General features: G+C 33.5%; 1 protein-coding gene across 3 annotated transcripts in view; it reads right to left on the reverse strand.

The window, feature by feature from the left end:
* Positions 1 to 25,796, reverse strand: part of Tango5 (Transport and Golgi organization 5) — a 42,908-nt gene extending 17,112 nt beyond the window's left edge. The window contains exons 1-3 of one of the 3 annotated variants that reach the window (XM_085950204.1): positions 25,663 to 25,796; positions 16,607 to 16,819; positions 16,157 to 16,254 (exon numbers count right to left, since the gene is read on the reverse strand). In XM_085950204.1, coding sequence (XP_085806330.1) covers positions 16,157 to 16,216 — 60 coding nt within the window. In that variant the 5' untranslated portion in view covers positions 16,217 to 16,254; positions 16,607 to 16,819; positions 25,663 to 25,796. Of the gene's footprint in view, positions 1 to 16,156; positions 16,255 to 16,606; positions 17,694 to 25,662 lie in introns of those variants that run through there. The other 2 variants (XM_085950205.1, XM_085950206.1) reach the window with 2 other exon arrangements.
* Positions 25,797 to 26,278: the final 482 nt, after the last annotated feature.

Genomic DNA, 26,278 nt, shown 5'->3' on the forward strand with positions numbered 1-26,278 from the left:
TGTGCAAAATTACCGAAACGTCATTATCTTAGAACAAGGTGTTTCGAGTTGTTTCCCTATAGAAGGTATCAATATTTAAAAATATCCTGCGGAACTACTCAATGACACTTGACAGCTCACGGTAAATTTTCAAAATCGCTGCATCTCAATTATCAATACATTATTGTCATACTCTAACTCACTCTAAAACAGTTCATGAGAGGCCATGTTAAAAAAACATCATACCTGACAGTTATCCCGGGATAACTGTGTGAATACGATATAGCATAATTAACACTTTTTTTATTTGTTTTGGAGTTAGTGATTTCTTAGAATAGCCCTGAGGTCTTTTTTTTTAAGAACTACAACAGGCCATGTAGTGTAGTGGCAGTTTTTTTTTTATCTAAATGTCTTTATGGATACCCCTCGATACATGCTGAATAGCTCTACTGATTAAGTTAGTAATAAACAATTGCATTGTAAATTCATTTAACGAAGACTACATATTTCGACAATGACAATAATTATTTTCCAATTTGCTGGGCATTCAACAAGACAATCCGTCACGATGCACGCAACAGCAGAGCAATTTAGCATTATTATTTAGTTTTAAAATATACAGTAATACCCTGACTTATGCGAACTCCGAGTTACGCGGTTCTTTATCTGCCACTTAGACCCAGTTCCATGAGAAAAGGACATGACAATATTGCAAGCTTCGAAATAAATTTTTTACTTAATTCATTTTAATATAAATATTTTGTACATATTAATATGTACATAGGAACTGTAATTTTATTAAATATTTTTCTTCTAAACTAGTGTTTTTGTTAGTCCTTGGTCCTGATTAAACAAAATTTATATGTATTTATTTTACCTCGACTTTTAACTTAAGCAATTTTCGTCGGACCCACCTATCGCGTAACTTCGAGGTATTACTGTACTGCAAAATCATTTATAACTGAGTAAGTAAACACAATGAATTTTAAAAAGTGGTAGCCACTTAGTGGTGTTAATATCCTAAGAAATGTAATGGTTATGAAACAGGTAAATTTAGTGACACCTTAATTACTAAGGTACTACTAAAAATGGTAAATCTTTAAAAAAAAATATATCAAGAGAAAAATACATAAAACATTCCAAACAACTGGCATAAAAGAAATTGTTATTAAATCTACTGAAAAAACAACCATACAAAAACATTTAATGTGAGTGAATGTTTGACACATTTACAAAAAGAAAAATAACAAACTGAAATACATAACGAATGAATGTCTACTGTTGCTATGAACAAGAAATACAAATGTATGATTAAACTAAGTATGAAAATGAATAATTGGAAAACAAACATTATTGACAGGGGGAGGGGAGAGTAGGTAATATTGAGCCAGCTCCAGTTAAGTAATATGTCAAACTTTGTTGGTTTTCAATGTAATAAGAGCAATTATGTGACAGAGCAATAAAATGCTCTAAATTTCAGCATGGTTTTCGTTCAAAGAGAGCATAGACAGTGACGTCCTGTGGGAGTAGGCAAGTCATGCGTTGCTTAGGGCAGGCACATTATAAAGGGCAACAGACAAAGGAACGAATATGAATATTATAAATTTTTAGAGCAGTGGCGGTTTTCCGTGAAGCTGACGATTCTTAGTTTCTTAGTTTAAAAAATAATGGAAGTATTCAAAATCCAGGTAACCTATCCTATTATTCCTATTTTTGTATTGTAATACTCAATGGTGGTTAATCGCACAGGAAAAATGTTCACAGAGGATGTCTCCACACCTGACAGGACCTCAGACTATGTTTCATGGAAATGCTCTAATCTTTAGTAGTTGATGACTAATAAAATAAGTCGGAAGGTACCCAACAAATTTGCATTCAATGTGATACTAAAAATGATGAGAGATGGTAATCTAATTCTACTCTCGGGACGTCACTGGGCAAAGATCTCCCAATACTTCCTGGTCTGACAACCAGACTATTCTCCAAAAAAAATCTGCTGTCCTAGTCATCTTTTCGTTGGTCTTGCAAATCGCTGAATTTGGTATGACAACATTGTCAGTCAAATTATTGTTTAGTGGTAATTTGTAAAAAGATGCAGAAATAACAATTAACTCTTTCAAGCATCGACCCGGACACAAAAAAAGTTCTGTCCTCATTAAACAAGCGCAAGTATCACATTGAAAGAATTGATTACATATTTTACAAAAAGATTGGGAAGCACTAGTCTACACTACAGTATAAATTAAGCATATCAGTCGCCCAGCATCCTTGCAAAATGACCTGGCCATTTATACTACAACCAAATGGAGCATGGTTTCCAACCTTTTTAGGAACACGGCACACTATTAAAATTATAAAATATTTGTGGCACATGAATGTCACCAGGCATGTTTCAAACAATAATAATAATAAACGGTTTATTTTTATATAGAATACATTCTTAAATCTTGTGAACTATTTGTTGAAAAAAAAATAGTTTATTAAATTAATAGCAACTGCAAGTACGTTAAGACTAAGAATTTAGAGAGATTTGTGATGCTGGTTGACTCTGACCATGTCCGATCCTAATAATATCATATGGGCCACCACAGAGTGGAGGTTTGTATTAACAGAATTTATTTTTACAAGAAATAGATGTCAGAAAATTCGAGAAGCGCTTCAGTTGAATGACTACACTCCGGCTTCTATATCAAGACGTACACATCACCGCAGCCGTTTCTGGAACTAAAACCATTGCTATTGCAAAGCATGCAAAAAATGCGTGACGTAATACTGTCATCGCATACAGCACCGTGACATAGATGTCAATATATAGAAGTCGAACAGTATTACTTAATTTTGTCATATATATTCTTCTTCCTTAAATTCTTTTTTTTAATACTTAATACTGTACCTAACCGATTTATTTTTTATTTTTTTTAAACGGTACATGTTCAAACACGTGCGTTAATATAATTTTACTCCCTACTTCAATTATAGTTTGTCAATTTATGGCTACGGCCGTATGTTGTAGCTTAACCACTGGGGGATGACAAAAGAAATGGCGTATTTCAAAAAAACACTACCTTATTCTTAGGTCAATAATTATTATAAAGCAATCAATATTCGTAGGATGTTTATCACACTTGAATGGTCAAAAACATAGCTTATAGTAAGTATCTTTAGAATTATCTTCAAATGTGTTAATCTTGCCAATTTTTTGAATAATAAAATGCCTAATTCTTGTAAAATTTGGGATCACAGAGATTATCAATATAATTTTTTATCGTAAATATTTTACTAAAATTATCTCGTCATTAATTATACTAATGGTTTTATAAATGCGTTTAATAATTAATAAATGTAAAAAAAATCTTAACACCACTGCACATTCATGTACCGAAATATGACTATATTCTAAAACATTAGAGCGAGAGGTTTAAAAGAATACTATTTTATGTAATAAAAATACTTTATGCAGTCATCAAATGTTTAAAATAAATATAAAGGATAATAAGGCTTCAAAATTATATAAATAGATTATCTACAACGTTTAAGGAATGTCCAGGATCATGGTTTGAAAATACAAAAAAAACTCAATTTTGACCTACGACGAGCATGTCCCCCCTTAAGAGAACACACCACTTTTCAAATCAGAGCTAATGCATGAAAGCATATCTGCACCAAGTCAACACTAGAGATAAGAATAAATCTTTAAATAATTTTGATGTCAATGTCGGCTTGAAATACAACAAACCGTACAACGTTGAGTAGATGTGTGCATTTTAGTGTGCCGTGATACAATGGTTGGGAAGCTCTGTGCTAGGTCACTTTTAGTTCATATAGACATTGCTCATTGAGAGTTATAGATTCCACCATAGCTTATACATCAGTGCATCTATACTATAAGTTAGCCGTCTAAATAGTCAAAACTGTCTATCTCGCTCTAAAAGTTAGCACAGCCAAGAGAGGTGCTGTTAAAAAATAGCACTTATTGTAACAATTACAACTAACTTATTGTAACAATTATAATACTTCAATACTTACAAAAATATAAAAAACTACCCTCGACAGCCGCCAATAGCAGTCTTGTGTATAGAATAGATGCGCTGATTCAAAGATTTGTCTCTTTAGTTTAAAGTTATGTTAAATGCATTAAACACTGACCGACATCAACGTATTGTCCGACACCTAAGTCTATAATAATATATATGGATAATTTATTGAAAAGTTACATGGCATATGTAACTAACAGTTTCATTACAGGTACATATAAGGATTATTCAGTGTGTCAAGGTTAGTAAACAGTACAATACAAACAAGCAATAAATTACATCGTCTACCTGCACTACATTAAAAACCAATAGATAACAAAATAATGATCGTCTTGACATTTTTGTCGTTGGCAATACTAACTTCCTACCACACCAAACTATACAAATAATAAAATAATTGAAGTGTATGTCTATGATTTCGAAATATTTGCATTTAGATCAGCATTTCCACAGATTTACCTCCTAACCACAAAATGGTTTTTTTTTTATTTAATATTTCTCTGTTCTGTTATTACCAAGATATATATAACGTGTATACTTGGATTTTACGGCATTGGGTCATAAAATACCCGGCTTCGCAACCTTGGTCGATGCCGATGGCTTTTACATTTCTATTTATTAATCTGTTCTGTGATTATCACACAAAAACTACTGGACCAATATTGATGAAACTTGCACAGCTTAAAGACAACATCAGTGGTAGCAATTTAGCAGAGTTTTATCTCAATATCTCGAAAGGTTCTGCAGTAAAAGAATAATGCACTTGCAAAAATTCACCCGTCAGTAAAGTGGTCATATAGCAGCGGCGAAGTGGTGGTCTACGAGCGGATATGCCAAAGAAGAATATTTCACGCGGATGAAGTAGCTGGCTATTTTTAATAAATGTTATAAAATGAGAATAAAAACAAGCACATAAATGAATTTGAACCATTGTCTATTGGTTGCTTTAAAATCTTGACTGATAACGATATATGTACCTATATAATTTTGTTCTTAAAAATTGACAACTTTAACTAATCACAAGTGATTACGACATGGAAAAAACTTATCCGTCATGAAATAGCTAAGTCATCTAAACACTGCATTCCCCTAAGGTCTGCAGTACAATGACATTCAAATGAAATCAAAATCAATTGTCACAATGATAAAGTAATTGAAGTATTGGGGAGGTGGTCCAAAATTGGTCAGTAGACGGACAAACAATAAGTATTGTGTTTATATATCTTAGGAAATGTTGGATACAAGCTGGTTTGGGATAAAAGATTTAAAAAAAAACGACCTCTGGTCTACTGATTAAATTAGCTACAAGTGATGAGGTTATTTTGAAGAGAACTTCATACTTCTACTGTTATTAAATAGAAGGGATCTAATACGCATTCCGTATTAGAGATTATGAAGGGAGTTCGATTTTCGAATCAAACGATTGTACGTGTAGATGGATTGGTAATGGGTTAATTATTTTTTTTTCTTCTATCGGCAGCCCCGTAAACAAAATGACAGCTTGCTTCTGGTTTGAAATCTGTTGCTTTGTTAAGATAACCTACATACGCATTTCTCAGGGTTTCATGTGATTATTCATCTTAAAAATAGCAGCCAATGTATTGCTTTTGACTGCCTACATAAAATGACGAAGGACTATCTGTCCACAGGTATTTCTAATTGAATTTAATTACACTCCATCCAATCCTATGAATTTTAAGTATTCAAGGCTTATTTTGGCAATATCTGCAAATAGAGTAATTGGGTAAATCTGAAATTATATTGGAATATCATAGTAGTTAGTTAAAGTGTGAAGTTCTCTTCAAATGATTCTGTAATGCAAAGTCACTTGTAGCTAACGTAATCTGTAGACCAGAAGTCCATATTTCGCTTCATTTTCATACTATAGAAAAAGGATTTTTAACACCTTTGACCTTAAGCCTAAATCAAGACATCATAACCTAATATTATTGAAATTTCATAATCACCTTTTCAAAAAATATCTAGTATCTTTTATTTTTCATTTTTAATAAAATTGTTTCAACATTTAATAAAATACTTTTGAAATGGTTTTTGATTTAATGTTCAATTGTTTTTTCTTACCTTTTTTTATATTTACATTTTTCTTTATGCTTCAAAGACATAATCGTCACATTACATACTGTCACGGTAACAAATGTTGTCTATGGTTTCGTTATTCAGCAGAATATTTTGAATGATCACAATCTCTATAAATTCAATGATAGACGGTGCCAACTCTAATGTATTAGTATTTTGAATTATTATTCAATATTCATGCTAATGTGTGCGTATGTTAAAATAACTTGCGATATTGCATCCATAGATAATATTTCGAACAGAAGCCAACCAGGTGACCAAAGATAATAAACGTAAACATCAGACATAGATAATAATTTCATAGAAAATCTACAGAGAAAACCAATAAAAACAAAGAACGGCACGAGTCGAGAACTGTATTGAGTAGTGCGATATGCGTGAGGTGACCTCATTGTTATTCTGGCGATTTTGGCAGATTTTTCTAAGTGACAATGTTCGTTTAAAGGTCCAAAATATATTACGGGATGGGAGCATCAGTCTCATAACATTTTATATTCCAAAAAAAATGACATTGTGACAGCAAATTACGTGATGATAATGTAATTGGAGCATTATACCCCGTTTACACGTGCATGGATGTACTGTGCACAGTAAGAAAATGTATGGGGAAACATGTATTATCCTGCAGTTGGCAATATTGCGTGCATAAATCAAACAAGATTGGAAGATTCCAAATTGTGATGATTTATTGCGCGCAAGTAAGATTATTTTCGATCTGCGCCTGCGCAGTAGAGCGATAGGGGCGAATATGCCGGTAAAAAAACGAACTACTGATTTCGAGTTCCGATTTTCAATACGACCTGTCAGATGGTAGTATAAAATGACAACCTCGCGTCTCGCTTACTCTTGAAGAATGAGATTGGAGAGACAGTCAGCACTTTTACGTGTAAACAGTTATTGTCATGACAGTTTAAAATAAGCACAATTGCCGACAGTAATTCCATGCATGTGTACAGGCGCTATTACAGTTTAAGTACTTACTTGATTATTTAGAAATTATAGTTTTCTGATATACACAATATTGATAAACAGATTGAAAAATAACCTTGAAAATAATTCAACCAACAGATGTTTTAGTCAGAAGGAGACGGAAGGGCGAAAATATATTATTGATGAAGCCATTTCATGCTTGGTAACGATAAATAACTCTAAAAAAATTACAACTGTTATTGGTCATAATAATATGTGCTTTAGTGCTATGCTGATAAGAAAATAGAATTTTTCAAGATAACAGTTTAAATATATGGTAACCTATCTACTTATTTTTCTGATTTACGACAGAATTAAAAAGTAAAAAAAAACTTCGAGAACTACATAATATTATATGAGTGGCGAAGGGTGGAGGTAGGCTGTTAAGATCCGTCATAAATAGTCCACAATAAACTTTGTCAATCATAGGTAATTGTTTTCATTGAACTAATATTACAATTTAGAGATGGTGTTGGTTAGTTTTTGAAAATTCAATTAAACACTGCGAAAATCAAGCCATAATAGATAATAGTAAAAAAATAATCATCCATCTATAAAATATCTAAAATTATACCATTTAACCATACATAATTTTGGATATTTTATAGATAGAATAATATATCTACTATGGTTTGGTTTAGACAAGGCTCAATAAATTTTAAAAAAACTAACCAACTAACGTGTATTCTTAATTCAACGAAAACAAACAAGTATGAATGAAAAAGTGTGCACAATTTTGTTGAATCGCCAATAACATACCGAAACTATTATGGTTTGGTTGAGGCGAGGTTTAATTGATTTTTCAAAACTAACCAACACCATCAGTAAATTGTAGTCTTAGTGCCCATACGCACTTGCGGCAGGCCACATCGCGGCTAGCCGCAGCGGCCTGCCGCCTATCGTTTTTTGTATGCAAATTAACAAATATTGCGTATGGTGTAAACAATTTGCATACAAAAAACGATAGGCGGCTAGCCGCAATGCGGCCTGCCGCAAGTGCGTATGGGCACTTAGTTCAATAAAAATAAATACGAATGACTGACTATATCAGATCTTAACAGCCTACATCCACTCTTCGCCACTGTATTATATTATATTGTATATGTATACTGTAATCATTGTAGAAGTAATAGGGATATTTGGTTAGGCCGTCATTGAACGGAGATTGTTAAAAGTTAGCTTTGTGATAAAAAATTTTTTTTTTTTTTTTTGTGATTTTACCGAGGCTTTGACTGCGACTCGCTGTCATATCGCCTCTTCTCTTCTAGAAGGGGATCCTTCGATCAGGTCCTCACTCCTATTCTGTTAAATGGCTTTATAATTATTTTGTCTAGCTCTTCCGTCTTTCTTTCTTTCTTCTTTAGACGCCAGTGTTTTATGCACCAGAATCGCTCTCCTCCGTATCCATCCCTTCTGTATTTTCGATACATCGTGTAATCATTGAATTTCAGATAGTCTAATTCAGACCTCAGCCAAGTCTCTGAGATTAATGCTATTGAAATTTTTTGTCTTATTAAGTAGAGTTCTATATCATCCTTTTTTTGCTTCATACTTCTGGCATTCCATTGTAAAATCCTAATTTGTTTTTTATTATCCATTTTGCTCCAGAACCTCCCCTAGAATTTCCTTTAAGTGTCCTTCTTTGAATTGTTTGCATACCCAGTCCACTGCTTTAATTATTAGTTGTTTAATGATCTGCTGCCAGTCTCCCCCTTTCAGCAAGACTTTCATAATTTCTCCCATCGCGTTAACCTCTGTCTTCCCCTTTGAATTTTTCTTATTTTTTGTAGGTTTTACGCTACTACCTGTAGATATTATTGTTGAGCCTGAAGCTTCTACCACCGCTTCTTCTTTCTTTTTGTTTTCCTTAGTTTTTTGAATTGTTTCGCTTTCATCTCTTCCTACGATTTTTTTTTGTTTTAATATGTCAGCATAGCTATTATTTAACATATTTTTTTTTGCTTCCTTGAAAGGTATGTTCATTTTTTTCATTGCTTCTTTGCAATTCTTTTCCTCTTGCCACTTTGGGCATTTTTGGCTGTTTGCCGCGTGGTTACCTTTGCAATTGATGCACGTAATTTCCTCATTTTTTTCGCAGGTTTTGTGGTTTTCACCACACTTAGGGCACGTTTCTACTGTACGTCCGCAATTGTTCGCGATATGCCCATATCGCCAGCATTTGTAGCATTGCATAACCCTGAATACATACGGTTCTACAGCAAAAAAGACTCCATATATGTAAATTGTTCTCGGCAATATTTTCTCCCCAAATTTAATACTGACTGACGAGGTCTTTGTCAGCTCTCCTGTATCACCTTTTCTTGTCAACCTCTTAAGGTTGATTACTTTTGCATCACTTTTGATTTCCATTTGCAGTTCTTGGAGGTCCATATCAATATCGACTTTTCTTATTACTCCATAAGAGTAGGAGTCATTCTCTTTGGTCACAAAACCGAGATCTTTGAGTTCTCCAGCTTGTTTCACTTTATCTGCTTCTTTTTCGTCTTCTACTTGGATGTACGTCTTTAAATTTTTATTGTAAATTTTCTGTACTTTTACTCCTGCCTTATGCAGCATCTGCGCTATTTTCAATTTTAATGGAATTTTACTTCCCGTCGCTATCATGACGATGTTTTGGTTTCCCTTTGGAGTGACCCCAGAGTCTCTTCTGGGTTTTTTTCCAGAGGTCACCGTCTGCCATTCTTCTTCTTTTTCTCCAACCACTTCCTCTTCATCATCGTTTCTTTTCTTCTTCGTTTTTTTGGTTTCATTCACTTCCATCGTGGTGTTTTCCATTTTATTGCTTTTGCCGTTCACGCGGTCTTGGAATTCGCGCAACAGTGTGAACAAAAAACAGTGTGGACAACCCCTCGCTTCACAGCGTTTGACGCACTCCCCGCACAAAGTGCACTATCCGTGCAACAATAAATATTTTTCACTTTTTCTCAAGCACTGGCACTGATTGTCAAAATCACATGGGACCACACATGTTGAGTTTATTGTCAAATTCATTTACAAACAATATTATTTTTGTTGTATCCCGTATTTATAACCATTCGCGAGTAACCAGGCGAATAGCGTCCCGAATACGCAAGCGAAGTTGTACAACCTCACTCCACCGCTGTTGGCTTCCGACTGTAAAAAAAATTATTCTACACAATATGTGTCATGTCAAACGCATTTCATGGTTGTGTGTGGGGATAAAAATAATACATATACAATGCATATTTACAGTCATTGATATGATATCGATCGGCATGGCATTCGCCACATAAATGTTGTCTTCTCTATTTCGTCTAGTTTCTCTCTCTCTCTCTCTCTCTCTCGTCTCTATTTCGTATTTCGTCTCTACAGCAATTGAAATTTTGGGTAATTATTTGAGTCCCTTACTATTGATAAAAAAGCCAAATGACCATTTCCACCATAGACAATCATACTATGAACTATTATGAATCGTGTTTCATAATATAGCCTCTCTTGCGTCAAGGGAGGAGGTTGCGAAGGCGAGCACCTTTCAGATGGAGCGACACCATCAAGAAAGCGACTGAATCATCAATACCCGAAGCAACAACATCAGAGAAGGACGACTCTAGGTAGAAAGAGATTGTTGGCAACGCTTGTAATTTCATTCATCACCATTCTCAGTAATAGGCAAAGCATAGAGTTTTATATATCCTACACATAGAGCAGATTAATATATAGAATTCTGATAGGCTATACCTCTAATACACTACATTTTGACGCAGGATTTTGAATGGGTGAGAGTCCTTCGAAAATCAACCACACATTATAGACATGCAATAGTGTGTGTTGCAACCTTCAAATACACCAATATTGCATGAGCCTCAGTCCATAAATGGAGAGCAGTTGTAAGAACAAAGGACAAGTATATTCTTGACACGTGTTAAGTTTATCCCATATACTTCCACACTCGAAATCATTTGCCTGTTACTCCACACCCATTAGGTATTTCAGTTTCCATTATTTCCGAGTTCTCTGATCTTATGAATAGTATAAAGGTGGTATTTCTATGTATTTATTAAGAAATAACAACCTAAAAAATGCAGTATATCCATATTTTTCGGCACCCCGACAAAACCGCCAAAAATTTTGATGGTGAGACAAAATTTTGAAGAAGTACACACAGTACTTTTTCTTCTTTCTTTGGCCATATCCGCCCCTTAACTGGAGCATATGGACACCACGCGGCGCCTCCAAGAATCCCTGTCGCTCGCCAGTCTTCTTGCTTCGTTCCAGGTCAAACCAGCATCCCGTAGCTCTGCCGTATACACTCTGTAAATTATATTTAGCGGCCCTTCCAGGACGCCGGAATCTGGTCGGCTTGAAGAACAGGCAAGCCAGGTTGAAGTTCTCTTCTTGCATCCGCAGCACGTAGCCGAGCTAGGTCCAACGTCGCCTCTTCACTTTCAGCATGATGAGAGGCTGCTTGGTGCGTTCTCTTATCTCCTCGTTGCTCCTAAATGTCCCGTGATGTGTACCCCAGGTACTTGAAGCTGTCGACGCTCTCGATGTTTTGTCCGTCGGTAATCAGAGGGAAATCTGGATCAGGACAGGTGCTATTACACAAGACGTTGGTTTTCTTCGCGTTGATTTTCAAACCACACTGACACTTTTTGACACACTCTAACAGGCCAATAACTCAATACGATAACAAATAACAGTGAAAGCTTCATGCAAAATATAACAGCGCAATTACACATTAATACCAATTACTATTCAGATGATAAACATCTGAATTTGATAACAAAATATGGCCAGTAGAAAAGAAATTGGAATAATTTCAATGACTTTCACTTTTTAGCATACACACTAAATTTAGGTGTAGGTACATATGCATACAGACATACTGCATAACTTTAGTTTTAATAAAAAAAAAACTTTCTTTCCATTTCGGGTAGACTGAGCTCTGTTTGAACAAAAAACCAGCTGAGGAAGGTCACTACTTACTTAGGACAAAATGAAATAAATGCATAAAATGAAAGTTGAAGATATTTTACAGAATTTTTAAATTGATACCAATAAGTCTTTACCGTAACGTCTTAATCGCAGTGTTTTGCAAGGCACTGAAAGCTCCATTCCACTAAACGCTGCCACTGATGCGTTACGTTCAGTATGCCAACACTTGATTCGCGATTCTGCCAGTGGCGATTAGCGGTATGTGAATACCCGAGGCAATGACAGGTTTGGAAACTTTTGCCTATGCGTTATGTTGCCAGGACTTTGTTTACGCTTTGAATGATTATTTTAGGGTCTGATTAATTTTTACACTCATATGGTTTAAATATGCAAGTTTTTAAATTTCCATACTTTCTGACAAGCGGCAGCCCCATGGCCATCTGCTTCATGGAAAACCGCTACCGGATTCTGTAAAGTTTTTAGTCCTGTTAAATTGGTAGCCACAGAAAAATTAATATAATATATTATGTTAATGCATTGAAAGATGGTGGCTATCAACTATAGCAGGTGGGGGCAAACTGCGTCCCGCCGGGTATTTTTTTACGGCCCGCCATTATTAATTGTACTTCTGATTACGAATAACTTTTTTATAATTTTTTAAAAAATATTGACAATAGATTAAAATTTGAAGAATTTGTAGTTTCGTAAATGTATTATCTCAGTACGTCTTCCTTGCGTCTCGTCTCACACTATGTAACCACTATTTTCTATGTTGAACATCGATTGGGAATGAATGGAAAGAAATTTCGGATTGTAATCTCGCTCTGAATGTAGATATTGTATGTAGATCAATAGATATTGCTAGTGTACCGACAGAGCTACAACTTGAGATTATTGATCTGCAGTGTGACACTGATTTAAGAGAATTGCATCATCGTGAAGAAATCTCTAAATTTTACAATGCCCTTAATTCAGACAAATTCACCAACTTAAAGATTATGCAAGAAAAATGTTCGTTATTTTTGGATCAACCTATATATGTGAACAAACATTTTCGATCATGAACCTCAATAAAAATTCTTTACGATCAAATATCTCCGATGCCCATTTAGACGCAGTTTTGAGAATATCAACTACAAATTAACACCTGAATTTAAAAAAATGTTCAAAAATGTACAACAGTTTCATTCTTCTCGTTAATTTTTTTGTAATGTTTATTTTTCGTGATAATAAATAGTGTATATCTAAAACTGGTATTTTACTTGCGGCCCGCCGCTCATTTTGAATCCTTGAATTTGGCCCTCCATCCAAAAAGTTTGCCCCCCCCTGAACTATAGTATATAGTTACCATCTGAGGCATTACAGTAATGAAGTATATGTGATTGTTCATTTAAATCTAAATATTCTAAATAACGTTTTGGTGTATTTGATTGCCAATATTTACACAGTCTGACCTATCAGCCATTTTAACGTGAATGTTTTGATTCTGGTACAAATCAACTATGTTTCGTGTTAAAATAGTCAACGACAAAAAAAAAGTTTCAGGGTATATTATATCAGTGGCGCACCCAGGGGGTGGGCCAAGGGGCCCTGGCACCCCCCAAACATGAAAATTATCAGAATGATTTTAAACATTGAAATTTAAAGCCAATAAACTATACCTTGGGGCCTAAAAACACGGCAAAAAATGATTTGTAATTCTCCAGCACCCCTTTTAGAAAAAATTCTTAGATTTTAATTTCTAACACAACACTAATCTCAGGTTTTTTAAAAACCCAATCCTTAATGGAACTGTCAAAAAATTCTCGGTGTTTACCCGAATTCCGGAGTGGTGTAGGTCATGGCTGGGGAGGGCTGACAGGCCTCTAGCCTGGGGGCCGGGGCTGTGGGGGGCCCGGCGTGTCGGGTTGACGAGATAAGTGAGATAAACACACACCATAAATTAGCTTTAATAGTAAAAAAGTCGCCTGCGGCGCCAATATACTTCACGGTCATGAACATTTTCAATTACTTATATAATTGTGCAATATATTTTTTGACTATTATGTGTCGATACTCGACAGCTTCATTATTAAAGTAGATGTATTAAAAATCGCCAATAATTCACTGTATAAGTACCCTCAATTTGAACTAAAACACAATTTGAAAAACGTTAATGTAGTGTTTCACACTGCCTTTAATCTTAGCGGTAGGTAGGGGGGGCGCCAATTCTAGTCTGAGGGCCCGTTTCAGCATGTGGGGACCATGGTGTAGGTAATAGACAAAAGACCGATAAACGAGGAGAAGAAAAAGAGCCTATGAGACTAATTTACATTCTCTTCCTTGGGCCCCCCCCAATATTAAATCCTGGGTGCGCCACTGTATTATATTCTTGACTAATAATTCATGACATTTACTGTTGATGAAGAAGCTAATAATTGAATGACAAAATTTCTGCACCCGTTGAGAAAGTGGTTAGTATACTCGCTTCCCCATCGGAGATTCGGGTGTAAGAATCCCACAGCTGGGTAAACTTTACATATTATCATTCAATATATGTGTTTGGAACCAGTACATGGACCCTACGGATTGAATTAATGGATACCAATCTATCCTTGTGATATAAGCTGGTAAAATACCTCCTCTCTGTAACTTAAAAAAAAATATTTTTAGCTAGAATGGTGTCAGATTCATCTGGCGGTGTGGCCGACTCATTTGGGTGTTGGTATCTTTACTTCCAAATGACACTAACACCGTTCCAAAGTGATTTTGTTATTGCCGCAATGCCTGAAGAATCTGTCCTTCCTCTACCCACCTGGTACAATAAAGTGTTGACTAAGTAAAGATTTCTTATGAATGTGTGAATCAATAATATAGGTTAGCTAACAGATGAATAAGCAAAATAAATGTAAATTTAAAATAAATGTTGCCGCATAATAGGTAATAATAATTTTATTGAATACTGTTATGAGATTTTGTCATGAATATATTTTAGTATAATTCAATTGATGAATCATCAAAATAATATTTATGTTTCGGTACTTATTGACTCCCACGATGGCCGAGCAGCTAACGCGTCGGCGTATATTCTCGTGGGTCCCAGGTTCGAATTCTGGATCTGGCAAATACACATTGTACAGTAGGTGCTCGGTAATACGGCGTTCACCAATCCGGCATTTTGCAACTCAGCTCTCCTGCTCTATAATCTGGCAGCTTTCACATTAAACTGCCATAGAAATCCAATAATACGGCATTTCCGACAATCCGGCATAGGTGAAAAAATATGGGTGCCAGATTACCGAGCGCCTACTGTATTTCACTATGTGTTTGGAGTCAAGAGTATGGACCTATCAGTTTGAGCAAGTGGCTAACATCCATTCATAGTAAAAACAAATAAGCCTCCACTCTATGGAAGCCCATACGATCTTCTTAGGATCGAACATGCTCAAAAAAAAAGTTTTAATAGACAGGTAGGAATTTAACAAGTATCTAGGTACCTACTTATTATTTAATTTATCAATGGTGCAGTGGAACTTCTCATTTGGAACTACATTATCATGGAATAATAGAGGATTTTTTCAAAGTCAGTATATTATGACAGAGGCTTTGAGAACCATTACTCAAAATTGCAGACAGCAGAATGGAGGGATTAAACGTGAGAATCTGACAAATAAAATAGTAAGTACTTAAATTAAAGCGGCTTCAGAAGGCATACATAAAGCAGTGTATGGATAAATACTAGTGATAGTTAATACAAATTATGTATTTAATGATTGCTGCTAATTGTATTTAAAAATAAAAGTCTAAACTACCTAACAATTATATTAAAATATGTGCAAAAAATCCCCATTTAATTTTTCCAGTTTACATACCTACCTAAATGTTAAAGTAACCTTGCTTATTTTAAAATGTAAAATATGTGTAAATAGAAGTATTAAATTATTTGAATACACTCCACACAAGTTAGCTAAATAAAGTATGCATTGGTAGGTACTATTACTGTATTAATCATAAAAATATTTAAAAAAAAAAAACAATAATTATTGGGTAAAAAAAGCATAGTTTATGGACATGTAAAAGGGTACGAAAAAAACAGGATTTAAAAAGGATGTTACCAAAGGGAGAAAAACCATAAAACAAAACGTGTTATTTTTAAAACTCTAATTTAGAATATAACATACTCCTATTTCAATGACAACGTCTTTATTTAGGTCGAGACAATTTTCCGGGTGCATGTCCATCGTGAAGCAAGGAAATACTTGGCGACCGATCTTCGAATCTATGTCGAACAACAAAAAAACAATCACAAAACAGCCATAAAATAAAAATTAAAAAATACTTTTAACAAATTAACACACACGCGATGGCGATACATGGAAACATTACAAAGCACATTTTTTCTCATTTATTGGAGTATTCGATATTTAAAAATAATTCAATGACGAAGACTGACTGGCGACTGCCGGTATTGGAAAAGTCGAGCAATAAACTGACGTGTACTTTTACGCACGATATCGTTAGACGTACGTATTTACGTGTTATTGACTATAAAATGTAATCAAATAATATAATTACGAAATTAATAATTACATTAATTATAATCAGTTCTTGATAATCTAATAATAACTCACTGTTTTCGTCCGAATATTTACTTCTCGTGCGGTTGCCTGGATACAAAGTTCCTATCAATGTTTTCGTGCGGAACTGGCGATTTTGAATAGATGATTACGAAGCACTTTCAAATAATATCAACTTTATAACAGATTGTATCAATAAACTGCAATTACTTTCACATTTGACGATGCGCGGCCAGTTAAATGGTAAAATACGCGGCCGACGGTAGGCTGAAATAATCGAAAACACAATTGTCAAAATTTCAAACGAAAATCGATTTCAGACAAAACATCTGATCGGCGCTGACATTGAAAAGCGTGCGATGCCGCGCGAGCCATACGAAATCTGCATAAACATGAATGAATAACTGCAAAAATCACACGATATAAAGTAGCAAACGAGTTCCGTGACACCGCTAGCTTTTGTGCGCTTATAAAAATAGATTAAACGTGGTGTGTAGATATACTATCACGTGTTTTTTGCGGACCAGTTAAAGTCAGGCCACTTTCGTGTGTATGTCCGTCCTCGACGAAGTGCCAATGCTTCTGTCAAATGGTATTAAATTAATCTAGCCGGCGGGCCACGGTTGGCCGACGTCTCGGGTAGCGTGGAGTGGACCATGAAATCAAATCCAAGATAGACACGTCGTCTCATTTTTATTTTCCGCACTAGAAACCGACAGAAAACGGCATCTCGTTTCCTTGCATCGCTGCGTCAAAATGACGTTTCTCCGATGATAATAGTAACGGCCGGTTTGCGAATCGGTTATTTCGGGCGCGCTGATAAGCTGATCGAGTTATTCGTCTACTCGAAAATTCACCGAAAACCGGTATATCGAAAGTTATTGCCGCAGCGGTTATTTCGGCTCGCAACAACCTCGAAACGGTATTATTATGTTTTTTTGCGCCTAAAGTGAGAGTTTGAAAGCATAATTTATTTGTTTACAAAAATTCTTCGAGCACAGGTCCAGATTCAGAAACTAGACAAACCATAAACAAAAATTTATTCTAATTAATTTTGTTCAAAATAAACTAAATAATTCAAATCCGGTTATCGCCTCTTAAAAATATTGAAAAATTTATCCATGAAAATGGAAGCTGCAATTATAGCTCTAAAACTTCTTTGTTGAAAATACCACTGGACCCAAAAATATATTCCCCTGTGGCCTATGATACATATCAGAAGGATTTGAGTTTGAGACATAATTCAATAAAATCAGGTGCCTACCATTAATATTTACAATGTTATACTACCAGTACTAAATATTTTTGACACACACATTAACTTAACAATAATTATTTCAATTTTATTTTAACAGCGCTTTTTGTGTAAGTATAAAGATTTTTTCAAGACAATCTAAAGAATCAATCGGAGGAACAGATGAGCAAGAGTTAACCACACAGTTTTTCAATTCTTGGAATCAAACTAGGTGCAGCTACCCTCATTTCAGTCATTGGACTCCGTGCGTAAAGTGTACCATAAGGGAAGATCATTATTTTGCATTGCAATTTTATAATTGCCTAAACAAAACAGGTACTGACATACGCAAACCTAATATTGTCACCCCGTCCACCAGCATATTGAATCGAGACTTGGGTTTACTAAAATATTCGAATGTTTTGCGACAATCCAGGACGCCAAGGCACACACTTCGAAAACTGCTGCATTATATTATTATGACGTATTTAAGACAGTGCCTTTCAAAATTTAATTACAGTTTACACTCAGATCAAGTTAAATAAATGAATGGAAAGTCTCTATAAAGAGAATTTCAGCCAATTATTCACATAATCAACAATTTTCTGAATGCATTGTTCTGCTTACTATTTTAATTTTTTCAGAAAGGAAGGACTTACGACCAGGACAATGGAATGATAAAAAGTATCACGTTTTCAATCAATCTATGCTCTGCAGTTGAATTTACATTTACAACTATTATTCCAATAAGTAATAAAGTTTTGCCACAGCGTTGTGGTAAAAAAGAAGACAAGAATTTATACTGGTATACCTAGTTTATTTAGTTGTAATTGCAGAACACTATTTAAGTAAGGCCAGTGTTACTGTACCTCAGTTATCATTTTTATTATCTATTTCAATTTTTTTGTATCAACACACATGATTACATATATCAGCTAAGTGAGAGTATTAGATAAAATTTATACACATCAAATATTTGTAATCGATTGCCAAACATGTGTCGATACACCTAAGAAAAACCACTGATCAATCAAATTAAATGATAAAGTCAACCAGCGCATCTATTCTATACATAAGACTGCTTTCGGCCGCTACAGCAGCTATCTAGGGTAGGTTTGTATCAAAGTAATAGCAACAATTACAATAAGTTAGTTGTACTTGTTACAATAAGTACTATGCTTTAATAGCACCTCTTATAGCTGTGGTAAATTTTAGAGCGAGAAAGACAGTTTTGACTGTTTAGACGGCTAACTTATTGTAAGTGTAACAGTAAGTGATAAAACTTCAATATAAACCTACCCTAGATAGCAGCCGAAAGCAGTACTGTGTATAGAATAGATGCGCAGGTAAGTTGATGATAATTAAATTAATATTGTCAGCTGAGTTCAAATAATAAAAAATTGCCAAACGCCTAAATACAGTACTGCTTCAACTATCATTATCTTCCTACCTTAAAATTCCATTTTAGTTTGTTCAGAACAACAAAATAATTTCACTGTCACCCAGTTAATTTATGATATGTTATTTTTAGATAGTTAAGTACAGACAAACAAATTATTTTTAATCACTTTAATATGCCCAATAACAGTTTTTGAGATTGTTATTATTAAGTATATTTTTGACTTCCGCAGTGTTGCCATCTTGTTTTATTGACAATAGTACAAAATCTTGTATAAATTATAATAGTTTTACTTATTATTTATTACACGATTATTTTTCGTATTTAGGCCATCAAAATTATAGTAACTTTTAGCATATTTTCTCCTAGAATTATGATATAACTTACTATCTTACACGCAACCAAAATCATAATATAATGCTAGAATTATGGTAGGTATGCTATTTTTATTTTCAAAGAATAACTCGCAAGATTTGAGAACGCAACGTTCATTATAGAACATACACTATTTGAAAATACATATAACTGAGGCGTTACGAGTAGGGTTGGCAGCACTGGAATAATGGACATATTGCAGACCTAAATCAGTGAGTGGATCAAACGATCACATCCAAACGTAAATAAAAAATGACACATATTAATTTTATAAATGTTATTTCTCTCATAAAAAAACTGCATGGCATAATAAGTAGTGAGATCCATTTTTGGCATGGTTGAGGTCATACTATGAAAACACAATATGCACACATATATGGGCACTGGATTGGCTAATCTTAATAATCTATTTGTAGATCTATAATATAGTATTCCTCACAAATACCATCAGAGTTGTCGAATTGTTATGGAGATATTGAACAAGATATATTTTTATTTCACAAGTACTAACTCGATGGAGTGTTAATTCATATTTCTAAATTATTATTCAGTTCCCCATACCAAGTATGTTTTGAGCAACAGTTTATCTTGAATAGTACTCGAATGGTGTACTGCTTTGAAAATCGTCTACTAGATGGTGTCATGCTTTTTCATGTAAATTTAGAAATCAAATTACACCCCATTAATTTTATACAGCCAACAGAGAAAATTTGGTCGCATAATACCTATATTATTTTGCTAAACATCGCAATGATTTAAAATAGACACATAAAATAAATAAATAATTTACGATGTTATGTCAAATGCTCGTAACTAAAGGTAAATAATCGTTAAGTAATGAGTCTTTGCCACAGTGTCTTAATTAGGCATTGATCCCTAGTAACGTTTTATAGATACGAAAATTGCATACATCGTAGAATGAAGAATGTCCATAGTATGTATTATCACATAAAATAATATAACAAAAGGTCAAAATACATATTGATGAGTTTAAATAATATATACCTTAATAATTAATATTTAATTTACAACAGTGTGCAATTCTATAGTATTTTCATGCTATCTATACATGTGTAGAAATTGAAATTTAAAGACATGCAAGAAATAAATACCTAATATACAAATGTTAAAATATCTACTATGTAACATGTTCCATCATGCTAAAACTGAAATATATACTGTTATTAAATTTGCTGTCCATGAAAGTTCATTTTATTACATTGTTAATTAAATTTATAGCAAATATTATTCTGCGTTGCTTCCATATTTATTTTTAATTTAAAATCAAGCCTGATCCAACCAACAAATGTATGCATTGTCAATTGATTAGAAAAACCAGTCTTGAATAAAATAAAATTTTATTATACGAAATAAACTATTATATAAATTTAAAAGTAAAAGTTATAGTGTTGTTTTATTAGTGTTAAATTTAATAGTTATAGCCTAATTTTATTAGTTTATTTATGTTAATTTCAGATTGCCACTAATCCTATTATTAATCAGAGTGATTTCCTATTAGGCGGAACCAAAAAATCCCCGCTTTTACACATTCATCAAATCGATGTTTTCTTACCTAAGTAACCAACTTATGCATCACTATGGAAACAGCAAAGGATTATAACTGTGAAACAATATGATTGATTCTAATAACAGTAGTGTGGATAATAATTAAGTGAACATTCATAATATAATACTAACACTTAAATTAATAATAATTCTAAAATGATTGCTATATATAAAATAGATAGGTAGCGATTTGTCTCGGTGCAAGAATAAGAGAAAGGCATTTTACTGCAAAATAATATTAAAAAAATTATAACAATCACGGTAGGTAATAACAACTATCAGTAAATAGAAAGCGTCATTTATAAATGATAGGCACATTCGAAGAGATACTTTATCACGTTGCAATTAAATTCAATGCTGTGTTCTTTTTTTGTAGTCTATAACCTATGCTCTATAGCAGAGATTCCCAAGCCCGTGTTCGCGGGCGCAATGGCGCCTGCTGACAGATTTGTGTGCGCCCGCCACTATTCGACAAAATTTTTAAAATTTAAATTATATTTTGATGAGTTTCATGAAAACTTATTTAATAAATATATACGTTATTCGAACTCATTTGTCAGCATAAGTCGACATGTTTATGTTGTCTGGCTACTCTGCTTGAGCACTGGATGGGAGGAGCGAGATAGCTATTTTAACTCTGACCTCTCATTTTTACTTCTCTTCTCTTTGTTTACCATTGCGATTACATGAATATAATAAAATCAAAATATAGATCTCGACTCACAATGAGCATCTTTATGATTGTTTACTATCGGGAAGATCATACTGACTTTGAGATTGATATTATAATTTTAATATAACGTTTACTTTATATGTATGAGGCACACATGCCATGTATTCATTTTACAGAATATAAACAATAATTATATTTGTGTATTATTTATTACCTATGTCCAACTATAGATTTGCTTTGAACAATATGTAATGATGCCGCCTTACCGATATTTTAAAATGTGCTCTAGGGCACAAAAAGGTTGGAAACCCCTATAGTATATTTGTAGATTCATTGATAGAGCATGACTTGGAATCGGTGATTGTTTGTATTAACTGTAAATATTTAGTTCTTCTTTTAATACTATTAAGACCCAACTTAGTTTTGGTTGAGGGAACCGTTGAAATGTTTTATTTTAAAGTTTTACGTTTTAAATAGGACTGGAACAGGTATACGAGGCATATAAATTGACACTCATGAGTATAAAAAATAATATAATTTGTCAATTCACATTGTCAGAATTATTAGAGGCAACTTTGAAATGGAATCGCTATTTAAATTAGAAACTACATTTTTAAACAATATTATTATTTATAAAAGTATCCCAAAAATTACTAAAAAAATATGGCAGCAGGATCAGATAAATAGAAAAAATTTTCAGTCAAAAATAAATAACTATGTAGAACTGAAAAATACAGTGAAACTGCTCAACCATTGATATGCGCAAATGCAATTTCTTCCAAGTAGGCATGACTAACGTAATTATTATTTATGGTTGCTATCACCGATTGCGTTTAGATTGTGCATGTAGCATTGCCTCATCTCATTCGTTGCCCCTTCCACATTTCATTATTTCCTGCCCTAGCTATCGGTAATACGGTCCGCTTATACTATAATTAAAATCAGTGGCGAGGGGTGGAGGTAGGCTGTTAAGATTCGACATAAATGGTGCACACTAAACTTTATCAGGCATACATATTTATTTTCATTAAACTCAGAATACAATTTACAGATGGTACTAGTTAGTTTTTAAAATGCAATTAAGCCTTGCCTAAGCCAAACCAAAATAGTTTAGGTATGCTATGGGCGATTCGACAATAATAGTGCACACTTTTGCAGTCATACTTATTTGTTTTCGATAAATTAAGAATACATATTACAGATTGCGTCGGTTAGTTCTCTAAAATTTATTAAGCCCTCTGCCTAACCAAACCATAATAGATAAAAAATATTCTTCTATCTATAAATTATCTAAAATTATGTATGGATTAATAGCATATTAGATATTTTATAGATAATTGAATATTTTTTGACTATTATCTACTATGATTTGGATTAAGCAGGGTTTAGTTAATTGAATTTTAAAAACTAACAAGCACTATCTACACATTGTGTTCTTAGTTCAATGAAAACAAATACGTTTGAATGACAAAATTTAGTGTGCACTATTTATGTTGGATCTTAACAAACTACCTCCACCCTTCGCCACTGATTAATATAAAACAAAGTTTTTCTATAATGGAGATAGGGCAAAATATTATTTTACAACACAATTAATAAGTTAATCATTGAATTTAATAAATATAACGGAAATATTTTTTTTGTAAATCGTATTTAATCGCATCTCGTAAATTACATTATTATGTGTCTCTAAAATTTATTACAGTCCCATTAAATAATACCTAATTAACGCAATGTTGCTTCTAAACTGTCAAAAAAGCATCAATCTATATATTTCTTTTCTTTTTCATTAATAAATAACAAATGTTTTACGTGTCTAGATCTTGCATAAAACTTCATTAATCAGATGGGCATGCATCAGATTTGTACAGTTTTATTAGATATCAGCATGGACAAAAAAGTGTTCTTCGACAACATGTGCTATCATTTATAAATGAAACTCAAACCAGCGGACAGAGACAGAGAGGGTAATAATATAATAATAATCGACAAAAAGAAATCAAACAAAGACACCTAATACATTTCACTCCAAACGGAAAATGTACCAGTTCCATTTTGTTTCCCGATATCCTCTGACCCCTCTTGCGACACTCGACCTTTAGTTGCTCCTTGGTCATTGAGGCCAAGTGGTGGAGGGCGAGGCCAGGCGACCGGGGAGGGGTCTCCTGCGTGCTCCTGGTTTGGAATACGGACCCTCCGCCGCGACGGAAACTTCCACCTGCCATTTTCCTCCGGACGACACCCGAGATCACAGATTTATCGTTTGGTGTGTTAGTAAGGCTTCGAGGTGATGTGTAGATTAGGTATGACAATGCGTATGAATAGGAAGCTTTAAAATGTTCAGTCAGATTAGATTTCCAAGAATAACAATAGATATTGATGTTGTGTACTTGCTAACTGTTCTTGATTATAAATGAATAAAATAAAATAATGAAACACAAAATGTAAAGATACTTTCACATTACTATTAATACATACTTAATGTGTATAAGTTTCATCAAGGTACCACCAAATAGACATCTTTAATTAAAACTCGCCGCAGCTTAGAACAGATTTATAATCCAAGTTTAACTTCATGAAAATGAATTGTTGCGAATACGGCGGCATGTTTTACAGATATAACAGGTGCTACCAAATCGGTCATAAAATAAACTTAAAATAACATAGGAGTAAATTCAAATATTTTCATATTTCAGCAATGTAAATTATTGAAATATAGTGTCATGCAAAAAAAAATCTGATGTGAATTTTTGTGATTGTGTTTCTGTTCTGTCAGTAATAACCTGCCACCATATGAATGTTTAAAAATGTAGAAGATCCAGCAGACTATTAACATATTGTGTTCCATTATTTTACAAATAATAATAGACAAAAGATTGTTACATAATACATTTAATGCATTATACTTAATCCAAAAAATATATAATTTGGTTTAATGAGTATTTTTACACAGCATTGTTAAAACTATCTTTTGCAGAAGCTCCATCAACATTTGAATAATTAATTATATATCCAGCCAGAAGTTGAGAGAGTTCCCTAGATAGGTATAAAGTATAAAATCTCTTACATTAAGAGGATTATATTGACAAAACTGTATTATATAAATATACATTCACCGTAAATTTACAATTTGAGCGAAATGCAAACATATTCTTAATTTTCCATACACGTAAAAATATTATGTTAAATTGTCTTTGATAATTCCTTTAAAGAATTTAAATAAAGAACATTGAATGATGAAATGCTTGACGGTATAAGAAGTTATTTGAATCTATTTTATACTATAGATTTAATTTTTCTGGGTTATATAATAACTACGAATGTTGATAATTACAATTTATTTGCAAATAATTTTAATCTTATTCAGTATTTTTAGGCATTAACTATGTATAGTTACTTAATTACATTTTATGTTTTATACAATAAATTTGTTTGACGTAAACAGTGATTCTGAATATTTCATTACGATAATTATTGTGCTAACAAAGAAACTATGAGACAAAAGTCGTTTACACTGTTTGCCGCTAAAACGCAATAAAATACAAACGCTTTCTGCGTAAATGTGTTGTCATTTGGAAGTTGAATACTTCGATCGGGATTTTATAAATGTATACATCGCTTGTTTGACCGATTGATGGAGGCCATTGCCAATTAATTATTACTTCAGTACTACTTGAAATTAATTATAAATAATAAGCATTCGGCTTGTAATGGCACATACAAAAGCATATTGTAAGAGTGCAAAAAACATTACAAATTTGACTGATGTCTTCACGTTCATGTGACTAGTTCTAACCTAAACATACGCATATAATCAGAAAGATATTTACCAAAAATGATCAGAAAGTAATAAAAATACTCACATTTACAAATATCGGAATATACTCCGCAAAATTGTGTCAACAGTGGCAATTTAACATTTTAACACGAATCTTTCATTTTATGATCAGATATTTTGACATCCACCTTCTTTTAAGTGTTACCACAATTTAATATTAAAATAAGGTTTCAGTGTGGACATACCACTGGACATTTTTAGGTATACGTGGTGGCTGAGTGGATACATGCACCACAATGAATTTTTTAAATTTATTTTAATTAAGAAAAACAATATGTGTACTTGCCAGACCCAGGATTCGAATCTGGGACCCACGGCGTTATAGTCCAACGCTTTAGCTGCGCGGCCACATGGGTTTTTCAATTTGTGTCTGTCAGGGTATGGACCTAATAGGTTGAGCAAGTGGCTGACATCCATTTCTCGTAAAAACACAATCTGTTAATACTACTCTGTGGAGGCCCATATGATCCTATTAGGATCGGACATGGTCGAAACAAAAATATATGAAATCATAATTATTTACTTGAAATAAAATAAACTGTCTAGAGCAGCGGTCGGCAACCTACTACCCGCGGGTAATTCACTTACCCACTACAACATTTTGAGTTACCCACCAAGAAGCTTGAGCTTTGAATATCTTG

Source organism: Rhyacophila brunnea, unplaced genomic scaffold (assembly GCF_057557595.1).
Source record: "Rhyacophila brunnea isolate RB1 unplaced genomic scaffold, BYU_Rbru_1.0 scaffold_23, whole genome shotgun sequence".
NCBI classification, from domain to species: Eukaryota; Metazoa; Arthropoda; class Insecta; order Trichoptera; family Rhyacophilidae; genus Rhyacophila; species Rhyacophila brunnea.